Genomic DNA, 11,131 nt, shown 5'->3' with positions numbered 1-11,131 from the left:
ACAATTTAAAAATAGCTGAAATTCGGAATTAAAAATAAGGAATATTGAAATAAGTTTCCATATAAGAACACAATCCGAGATTAATCAAAATTCAAAATAAAAATAAAATAAAATACAAAATTAGAAAAGGAAATGAGAGTCCAAGTAGGAATACAATTTAAAAATAGCTGAAATTCGGAATTAAAAATAAGAATATTGAAAGAAGAGTACATATAAGAAACCAATATGAGATTAATTAAAATTCAGAATAAAAATAAATAAATCCAAAATTAGCAAAAGAAAATGAAAAAAAGAGTTCAAGTAGGAATACAATTTAAAATTAGATAAAATTCGGAATTAGAAATAAGCAATATTGAAAGAAGAATCCATGTAAGAACCCAATACGAGATTAATTAAAATTTAGAATAAAAATAAAATAATATATAAAATTAGAAAAACTAAAAGAGAGTTCAAGTAGGAATACAATTTTCAAACAACTGAAATTGAAAATAAAAAATAAAAACATTAAAATAACATAATACAATATTAACTATTTTTTTTAAAAATCTGAAATTAGAAAAATAAAAATAAGATTTCAATTAGGAATACAATTTATAAATAACTAAAATTTGGGATAAAATAAAGATTATTGAAAGAAAAGACTATCTAAAACACATGACGAGATAAATTAAGTAACATGCCTATAAAGGAGTAGAGTGGTGGCGGTTGATACGAGATATAAAAATTGTTAATAAAATATCAAATAGAATCCTAATGACGATTAAAAGGAGGGACGCCAGGCAGGCCGTGAAGCAAACGAGTAAGGCGGTTGCCGGGACTTCTAGAAAGTAAAAAAAACAAACCCCATTGATAATCATATTCAATTTTTAAAATCTCAATGACAATAAAAAGGAGAAGCAGCGGGCGGGGCGTATAAGAGTATAATTGCAGAGCCGCCGACGGTTGACGGGACTTCTAGAAAATAAAAAATGAATTCCAACGATAGTTATGTTCGATTTTTAGAATCACAATGACAATAAAGAGTAGGCGACGGACGGGCTGTAGAGGGGCATAGTGGCATCGTTTGATGGGACTTCTAAAAATTATAAAAAATAAAACTACAAGTCCAATTTTTAAAAGTTTGGAACTTCTAAAAAGTAAAAAAAACCAATGATAATCATGTTCGATTTTACAATCTTAATGACAATAAAGAAGGGAGGCAGCGGGCGAGCCGTAGAGGAGTATAATGTCAAAGCCGCTGACGGTTTGGCGGGACTTATAGAAAGTAAAAAATGAACCCAAACAATAATTATGTTCGATTTTTAAAATTTCAATGACAACAAAGAGAAGAGACAGTGGACGGGCCGTAGAGGAGTATAATAGCAACGTTTGACGGGACATCTAGAAATTATAAAAATGAAACCCAACGTGACAATAAACTCTAAAAACTATAAAATCTAATTTCTAAAGGTTCCAAGAAGAATGAATAGAAATAGTGGTAGATCAAGCAAGCAAGAAGGAGATGACATAAGGGGTAGCAACTGATGTGACTTTTAAAAACTATATAATTAGAAACACGAGGATGATAAGGTTTGGTCTTTTAAAGTCTCAAGACAATGAGATAGCTAGATAGCTATTTAATAAATTTTAAGTAAAATCATACTAAAAAATATATGATTTTGTTTGGGTGCTAACCGCGCAATTGCGCGGGCCACCCAGCTTGCTGTTATAATTTGAGTCTTTTTAAGCGAACTTTGAGATTTTTTTTAACACGCTAAGGTCAGCATCCAAAATCCCCATAGATTTTTTTCACGTCAAAAAAAAATCCCCAGAGATTTTTTTCACACACTAACATGCAGCATCCATATTTTTTTAACACGATGAGTTTTAACATTTGAGATTTTGTTTTTAACACACTGAAGATCAGATTTTTTTTTAATTTTAATCATACTGAAGTCTAATATTTGAGTTTTTTTTTTAAAACACACTGAAGTTTAGCACCACCCAAAAAAAATTACACTGAATTTTAAGATTTGAGATTTTTTTTTCTAGACTCTGAAGGTCAGATTTTTTTTTATCACACTTAAGTTTACTATTTGAGATTTTTTTTTTAACATACTGAAGGTTAGCACCATCCAACAAATACACACTAAAGCTTAGCACGATTCAAGAACAGAAAAAAAAAGAGATTTTTCTTATCACACTGAAGTTTAATGTTTGAGAACTTTTTTTAACACACTGAAGGTTAGCACCATCAAAAAAACACACTAACTAAAAGGTTGGCACGACTCAAAAATAGAAAACACTAAGGCCTTGCTCGTTTAATCCACAAAAGAGAGAGATTGACAAAAAATAATTCCATACCACGAAAAATATGGACTAAATCCTCTTCAAATCCCCTATTAGAGGGATTAATGAAGAAGGCCTAAAGGTTAGCACGTTTCAAAAACAAAAATGTATGAGATTTTTTTTATCACACTGAAGTTTAGTACTCCTATTTGATATTTTTTTTGTAACACACACATACTGAAGTTTAATACTCCTATTTGATAATTTTTTGTAACACACACATACTCAAAAAAAAAGGGCTTCGCCACACATACTAAAAAAGAATTGGCTTCGCCCGGACTCGAACCGGAGACCTTCAGTGTGTTAGACTGACGTGATAACCAACTACACCACGAAACCGACCTGAGATTCTATCAGACTAACAGTAAATGAAGAAAATGCATCTGAGTTTTCTCTCAAGGAAAGTAAAAAGAAGAGTAAAACCTTCGCAATTCCTCGAGAGAGAACTATCTCTCAATGTGTATATTAGTAGGAACAAAAATGGCTGGGAAACGAATAAAACTATCTCTACCATATTTATTTTTATTACTTTAATCGAATCGAAAACGAAAACCATAAATATGAAAATAAAATCAAATAATATAAAATACAGATACCAAACGAATATGAATCAGAATTTTATGATTACGAATATTTATGGGAACATGAGAACTCTTTATATCTTTTCTTCCAAAATCAACAGAGGTATATACCTAATACTTTTATCCAAAAGATATGCTAAATTCTTGTTAAATATGATATGCGAACAAGTCTTTAACCGAGTTGGTTAGTTGATTCAAGTAGCACTTCTCAACTCCTAGGTTGACTCCCATCGTTTGTCCGATGCCAAAGTACAGGTCGATGGTCGTTATCAGATGAGCTACAGTACCGCTATATAAGGGTGGGGCTGAGGTTCGGGGTTTTCTCAACCTGCGTGAGAAGATCTTTTTCTATGCAAAATATAGCAACTTATTCGCCTATCTTCTATGCAAAATATAGCAACTTATTCGCAGATATCAAAACTATTATTTGCTTCATGCTAGAAAAAAACTCAAAATTTTTTCTTCTGTTGTATTGTTTAGATAACATGTTTTAAGCTATTTTTTAACTTCCAACATATTTAGTTTATGGTCATAATTAAGTAGATAATCCGCAGGTTTGTTTGATTATGGGCAAAAAATCAACCCAGAATAGCAGTAAATCAACCCAGAATCACACGGGGTGGTGGCGCAGTTGGCTAGCGCGTAGGTCTCATAGCTAATTTGAGTGATCCTGAGGTCGAGAGTTCGAGCCTCTCTCACCCCAATTTTCTTTATTTTTTCCTTTCAAGATCTTTTTGTTCTCTTCGAATATAACCAAGCTTCTTGGGAGATACCTTTTTTTTCTATCTGAAGATTTCTTTTCTCTGGCAAGCCGTCGTAAGCCGTAGCCCGTAGGCCCGTGTAAGAGCCTCTCATCTGCGCCACATTTGCAGCGTGAGTTTCTCACTGTCAACCAAACCAACCTTCCTAACAAGTTCCTTCAAAAGAGAACCGAAACTGCCACCCGAAAATGGTTCAGTTTACTAGCAGCACACATCTCATAAGATTCTCAAATCACCTGCTATACAGGCATACCAATTGTTTAGGACAAGAAAGAAACATAAGACAAGTCAGATTAAATAGATACTGGGACACACACCAGGCTGGAAAAAGAAGAGGGAATAATCAAGACTTGTCTTGGTCATAGTTGCATGCTTTTCTCAATGTTCACATGCACTCCGCATATGTTCCTATCTTTTCCCACAAATCTTCTCCTTTTCTTTAGACTACTTCAGCAGTAACATCTTAAAAAGAAAAGGATACACATTGTCATTTCTTTCTGATGAAAAGAATCTCCCGTTTTTAACCACATACCTAACAAGTGCGGTGGCACCAGAAAAAGGCTGAAGCCTCAAGATATCTTGTTCACATCACAGCAACATAAAATATTGTAACATAAAGAATTATCTTGTTCACAACCAAAAAGAAAAGCCAGAACATTTTAGAGTATATCATTTCAAAACAGAGTGTAACTAAGCTTGAACATTCTATTATTACAAAGGGAACCAACAGCATGTATCATGTCCACTCTACAACAAGGGGGAAAAGGAAGTGTGTTCAAAATACACAAGGTCCATCTATGTGATAAAAGAATGAATATAAGGAGGAAAAAAACGCTGTAAACACTCATCATTGTACATGGTATGCAGCAGATTAACCACTAGCAGCCATCATCGCCGGAAGAACAAAAATGAAATCCAAAAAGAATTTTATGTTTTTGTATATGCCTTCAGAAAAAAGCTGGCACACTCTCTCAACTCTCCTGCCTTGTTAGTACCCGTCATCTATTTCCCTTGTATGTCCAAAACTGTTAAAAAGAACTCCTTTTATCACAGAAAAAAAGTATGGGAAGCTATTCTTCCTTCTCTCAGTACTTCAGTATCCAAGAAGCACAAATATGAATCAGAAGCTGAGCAAGGAACGGCGCCGCCGCCTCTCAAACTTTGCCCTCCGCTTCATATCAGTCTTGATTGGCATCATAAGCAACCTTTCGGTATCCAGTTCTGACTGCAGGGAGGATTTCAGCCTTTTGAGGTGCCCAATGCATAGTGCGTGATCTGAAGCTGTGCTGTGGAAGTCTTGCTCAATGTGCAGGTCTATCCTCTCATACTTGGAATGCCATTTTGCTTGGAGATAAGGCAAGGATCTCCAAGGAGGCAGAGGCATAGAGTTCTGCTTAAGCGACCATTTTGCAGCATCTACCATAACATGCAAGAACTGTTTCAGTCTGGGAAGAGTGCCAACATAGACCACCGGAAGTGAATTGAGCAGACTGTCATAAGAATCAACAGCCCTGGCTATTTCAAAGTGGCTCCTGAAGTCGATATCAATGATCAGACGATATTCAGTATCACTATTCATGATGACATCGATATACTCATGATCACCTAGTCACCGAAAAAAAAACAAACAGATAAGTTACACAGTTCAATTCCAAGGAGAGATTGTAAAGATGTACTGTTAGTTATGATTTTGAGACTTGTTAGGCAAGTACCTCCAGGTATCTTGTCGAATCCCTGCCATTTTGATACGCAAACAGCTGCATCATATCCCGAATATCTCAAGAGCTTCACAAGTAAATGACGGATGCAGCTGGCACTGCATTGACCTCTTTTGAAAGCCAGAAGGTCTGACTCATGGATCGAGAATAACAGCGAGTGGACCATGGAGAGTAGCTCGTTTTCTTTCTCATCGCCGCCTTGCTTGTAGATCTGAAATGGAACACATAGATAAAACGGTGAGTTATGACAGATGAAGCATAATAGTAATAGTAATATTTAAAGTTGTATCCAACAGTAAGCTATCCAGTATCCAATTATGAATTTAGATAGGAGGAGTAGCAGTTATACAAATACGGCTTGCTAATAATAAATTGAGAGGTAGAAATTGGTAGCGCTAGTTAATGGCAGGGCAGGAAATGAAGGATGCATAATGAAACCCTCGAGTAGCAGCTAGCGTAGGCATCGTAGGGGCAGATTTAATCGTCGTTGCAATTTCACGGGACAGAAGCGCCAAAAACTAGTAGGATCATGGGATGATAAAATGATAAGAAACGAGCTAGGCAGTGGTAAGTTGTAATGAGAAATTGAAAGTAGAGTAATACCCAATTGGAATTAGAAGGGTTCCCTTGTGAGAATTTTGATGGGCAATTGAGGGGGAAAAGGTATGCAAATTACAGGAGAGAGGGAAATCCTGTCGAGTTGTTCAAGGCAGAGGAGAGAGGGGTATGTATTGCATACAGAAATGTTATCGGCGAGGTGGTCGGAGAGGGCGGAGTCGGAGTCGCTGCTGGCGCGGGAATCGGCGCCTCCGGTGCCGCCGTTCTCAAGGAAGTCGGTGACGAGCATGGCCAAATCCATCTCGCTCTCGTGGCTGTGGCTCCCGAACCCGTCTCCTCCTCCTCCTCCGGCTCCTTTGGTCCGGAGCCAGAGGTCTCCGACGGCCACGGGCGAGCCACCGGAGGGAGAGGCGGGGACCCTGGCAGGCGGCGGCCTCCGGCGAGGAGTGACCGCTGCCGGCGGCGACAGGCCCAACTCCTTGGCGAGCAGCATCATCCTTCAATTCCTTGGGGCCTTGGATTGGAGGAGGAGAAATTTGAGAGAAATGGTGGCTCAGCGGGGTGGGGGACGAGAAATTGACGAGATCTCGCGAAAAGGAATTACTAGTATGTTATGGGGAAGGAAGAAAGAATGGGCAAGGCAACGCCAGCGCATCGCGGCGGCTTGTTGGTTGGTTTTCTTTTTCTCATTTATAGCTGACAGGTGGGCCCGCAGAGCAGCGGCGGGAAGCGGTTTATACCGTTTCGATTTGGCGTTTGCTCCTCCGCACCGCTATCCACTGCTGCCATCCTGGCCGTTGGTTGGATTCATGGGATTCAATCCCATCACATCTGCGCTTCTCTTTTTACTCACATTAACCATTAGCTTAGCTGTCAATTTTTTAGGTAGGAGTACTTTATTTTGGAAGCAATAATACTCCCTCCATCTACTTTTGATAAGTATATTTCTAAATCTGAAAAATTTAGGCATATTTCAATCCAACAAACTATCATCTTAATGACTTTCTTGGATTTAACGGGTGACTCTCCATTCTTTCACACAAAATTGACTACATGGGCATCGAGAAATGTAAATATTAATGAATCGCTTGTTTACGAGGAATAACTAGTACTAGCATATTTAAATGGATGATAAGTAGAATTATTTATCACTGGTCTGTGTGCCAAGATGAAATATGACTATCAAAAGTATATGAAGGGAGTAGTACTCCCTCTGTACTCGTAAAGGAAGTCGTTTAGGACAGCGATACGGTCTCCAAAACACAACTTTTGACTTCATATTTCTATAAAAATATTTATTGAAAAGTGATATATGTATACTTTTATGAAAGTAGTTTTCAAGATAAATCTATTCATATAAGTTTTACATTTTCAAACTCAACAACTTGAGAGTTATTTATGATTTATATTCCTAAGGTTTGACTTGAACATTGTCCTAAACGACTTCCTTTACAAGTACGGATGGAGTATGTAGTAAGTAGCACATGCAAGTTCGTTAAATTAAATTAGAGGGTGGATAGTATAAACGGGAATTATTGAGTACTCCCTCCATAGAAAGTGGTTTTGGATAGTGACACGGTCTCCAAAACAAAATTTTAATTTCTTGTTTCTATAAAAATATTTATTAAAAAGTGATATATGCATACTTTTATGAAATTTTTCAAAACAAATCTATTCATATAATTATTTATATTTTTAAACTCAACAACTAATGACTTGAGAGTTATTAATGATTTATATTTCTTATGTTTGACTTAAATTGTTATAAACGACTTTCTACGGATGGAGTACTAGTAGTAGATGGATTAGGTGGGCCGGGGCGGCAATGATTAATTAGTCGATTGCCATTAAGATTTTAACTATGGGATCCTAAGATTAGGGAGAGTATATGGATCTCGTCGGTCTGTCTGCTTGCACGTGCCTGCGGGTAACTAATTAAGCTGATTCATTTCTTTCTTGCCGCACAAGATTAAGCATTTCTTTCTTGCCGCACAAGAGTAAGTTAGGAGTAGCTAGTTTCGTTAGTTATAAGTATAAAACTATATATATAGCTGACTATGTATACTAAAATATAAGAAATTTTGTTTATGTAGTTATTATAGTATATATTTTGGGACGGATAGGTCCGATCGGAGGTAGTACGTACATATAGTAACAGTTAGGAGGGTACAACATAGTGATTAGTAATCATAGTTAGATCATGACCTTTCGAACCGGCCGTTCAGGTACTTCCTTCGTCCAAAACAATACAATATTATTTTGGTGGTGTTACATTTTAATTTAGATTAGTTTTTTTTTACGGAAAAAGTATGTAGCTAGCTAGCTCTAGCTGTGTTTAATCACACATCGGTTGGTGTCTTTTTAATTAGAAGCTCTAGAGTTTTGTTACAGTTCGTATATGTGTAGTGCACACCAAAGATAAGTAGAGATAAGTAGGCAGTCCTACTACCTAAAGAAAAACCCACTTGACAGTTTATTTTTAATATGATAGTAATTTTGGAAGAAAAAATAAATTAGAAGTGGGAAAAGCAGAAAAAGAAACGGGTTTGCCCACCCTAGCACCCCTAGGATTGAGGCGCTTCTTACGAATTGATAATTTTCAATGGGTCATATCGAGAAACAACCATACATGGCTAGAATTCTATATAATTTTTAGTTTTTCCTTTAAATAAAAATACCTCACAAACTTTTGTTTTACACACGTATCTCTGTTGAAATCTTATGTTTTTCTCTTTTTTTTATCAAGGGGCCAGATCCCATTTCTATTTCTATTAGTAGAATGCATGAAGACAAGAGAGTTTTGACACTACAAAAGCATCGACAAAAGAAGATTTGCTCAACCACGCTAGCAGAGTTTCCAACAGAGAAACAGACGGGGCACTCTTGCCCTTCGCAGCTCCCTGCCCTCCAGCAAGCAGCCCCCCCCCCCCCCCCCCCCACCCCCAAAAAAAAAAATTAAAAAAAATAGAGCTAGCTCCAATCCTGTAGATGATAAAGCTCAACACAGCCGTTTCCAGTTTGCCCTTCCATATTGAGAGAATGGGAGTTGAAGACTTCATTTGTATGATTAATTAAGTATTAGCTAATTTTTTTAAAAAATAGTTTAATTTGATTTTTTTAAGCAACTTTCGTATAGAAACTTTTTTGCAAAAAACACACCGTTTAGCTATTTGAAAAGCGTGCGCGTGGAAAACGAGGGAGAGGGGTTGAGAAACACAGTCTAAACTTGTCTTCGCAACTGAACTCCCCATAACTATGGTTGTGTTTAGTTCAGCGCAAAGTTTGAATTTTGATTGAAATTGAAGATGATGTGACTGAAAAGTTATGTGTGTATGACAGGTTGATGTGATGGAAAAGGACTGAAGTTTGGATTTAAACACCACCTGTCTTTCTCGCTTTTCCTCTGAAATCTGCAGAATGGCCCATGAAGACATAAAAGAACAGGCATGGTGTAAGATTTCAGTGGAATCAGCAGGAATGATTTGATCAAAACAAGCTTTATTTCTAATTTTCCTAATTGCCCAGAAAACTACATCGACCCCTACAAGCAGCAACTGCTTTGTTTGTTTTTCACAGCTTTGTAACCAAGTTTCCACGCACTTGCTGTAAATTTACAATTAGTTTCAGATTAAAGGCACAGATTATTATGTCCCATGTGAACCTTGTTAAAGAGCATTAAAAAATAAGTGATGAATTTGTTTCCTTTATGTCACAGAATGGGCAGTTATCAGTCCTTTGTTCTAACCTCTTCTTTTCAAGTTGTGACACTGTTTTTACATTAACTAGAGGAATACCTTAATTTTTAAGGGTATTTTGATAATCCAAATCTTCATGTGTGGAAAACCCACATTCTGTAGTTTCGGAGCTTTATAGAAGGATTTCAGAGTGAAGTTTCCACTTCTTGTCAAATTCAACTGGATTTCATCTTTTTGATCCGTCAGAGGTTAATTGTTACGAGCATTTTTTTTTATTTTACTCTAACTAGGATCTTAGGTTTTTCCTCCGTTTTTCTCAATCTAGTCTTTTAAAGGACAGAGTCTTAGGATATATGATCGAGAAAGAGAGGAGTAATAAAGAAACAAAAGTTGGGGTGTTCAATCTCGTTGACATAATGACATACTCTTAATTTGTTCCCAAGCCTCAGAATGCAGATAATACTAGTTTGGTTTTCGATCGAAACGGATGGTCGATGGCTTGTTTCATCGCAAGTTGTTGCTGATGGATGCCCTAGTGGATCGAACGCGTTAACATTTCAAAGGTCCTAGCTAGCTGCTGCTTAACGCGAATATTACAGTACAATAGTACGATTTTATTTTTAGAAGGCGAATAATTAATTGACCATGCATTATCCGTGTTTATATACTATAATATGCAAAGTACAAAATGTTGCACGCTTGTCGGCAAAAGCAAGGCGTCTATCGATCAATGAGTCAATGTCCGATTAGAATAACCAACGCTAGTACTCCAGTTCTTAGTGTTGGTGGTGGAAAGATATCATGAGGACTATGCTTTTTCCGAATGCTTTTTCAGATCCAACGATATACTACTGCTCATATCGGCCCACTGGAGTGTTCCGATCTTATCGCCCAGCCCACATAATTTGGCCTGTAAACTAATGTAGAGACAGGATTAATTCCACACCGAATAAGTTTACCTTTGGTTTCCCATCTTTCCATCGAATTTGATCATATCTTTCTCAATAACTTACAATATTACTGGATATTCTCGAGATTCCGAGGTAATATTGTGCTTGGTTTCGACCGACGTGACGATCGAGTTAACTGTTAAATCAGTATGGAGACTTGATTATCACATGTCTGTCTTCTGCCTAGTGCTCTTCCTCTTCCCCATCTCTCCAACCTTCCATGGGCCATGGCATATCCATCGAGTCATCGTATATATCCACCATCAAAATCTCTAAAGTCAAAATAAGTCATATGTACACCATGCATGTGGAGTACTACTACTAAACACTTTTTTTTCCTTGTGATTGATACGAAATGCTAGCTTACCTTTGTCTCTTTGCTAATAACCACCGATTGATATGCGCCGCTAGCTGCAGAGGCTAAAGCCACTTGCATTGTTTGGTTGACTTGACCGTGCATTAATTCATGCATGGAGACTTAATTGAATTAATAACTGTAATTTGATCACGGAGTCAACGTACGTTCCATAGGTTGTTGAT

The 11,131-nt window shown here is 37.0% G+C and overlaps 1 protein-coding gene and 2 non-coding genes across 3 annotated transcripts; 1 reads left to right on the top strand and 2 right to left on the bottom strand.

Annotated features, from left to right (window-relative positions):
• Positions 1-2,593: 2,593 nt before the first annotated feature.
• On the bottom strand, positions 2,594-2,667 carry TRNAV-AAC (transfer RNA valine (anticodon AAC)). Its single transcript has one exon. It is a non-coding gene; the product is annotated as a tRNA-Val (tRNA).
• An 858-nt stretch (positions 2,668-3,525) lies between these two features.
• On the top strand, positions 3,526-3,612 carry TRNAM-CAU (transfer RNA methionine (anticodon CAU)). The gene is given in 2 exon segments: positions 3,526-3,563; positions 3,577-3,612. It is a non-coding gene; the product is annotated as a tRNA-Met (tRNA).
• A 723-nt stretch (positions 3,613-4,335) lies between these two features.
• Positions 4,336-6,597, bottom strand: LOC127764758 (uncharacterized). Its single transcript, XM_052289675.1, has 3 exons — positions 6,128-6,597; positions 5,383-5,599; positions 4,336-5,275 (listed from the first exon to the last, which is right to left on the bottom strand). The coding sequence occupies exons 1-3, from the start codon at positions 6,440-6,442 to the stop codon at positions 4,791-4,793; spliced, it is 1,017 nt and encodes a 338-aa protein (XP_052145635.1). The 5' UTR covers positions 6,443-6,597; the 3' UTR covers positions 4,336-4,790.
• Between the last annotated feature and the right edge of the window lie 4,534 nt (positions 6,598-11,131).

Source organism: Oryza glaberrima, chromosome 1 (genome assembly GCF_000147395.1).
Source record: "Oryza glaberrima chromosome 1, OglaRS2, whole genome shotgun sequence".
In the NCBI taxonomy this organism is placed as follows: Eukaryota; Viridiplantae; Streptophyta; class Magnoliopsida; order Poales; family Poaceae; genus Oryza; species Oryza glaberrima.
This window is presented reverse-complemented; position numbering and strand designations above follow the sequence as displayed.

Bases quoted from the DNA above. Each gene is read 5' to 3' on its own strand.
- LOC127764758 (XM_052289675.1), bottom strand. From the start codon at position 6,442: ATGATGCTGCTCGCCAAGGAGTTGGGCCTGTCGCCGCCGGCAGCGGTC. The intron at 5,600-6,127 runs GTATGCAATACA...GTTCCATTTCAG, and splicing joins ACCTCGCCGATAACATTTCT to ATCTACAAGCAAGGCGGCGA. The intron at 5,276-5,382 runs GTACTTGCCTAA...TTCGGTGACTAG, and splicing joins ATTCGACAAGATACCTGGAG to GTGATCATGAGTATATCGAT.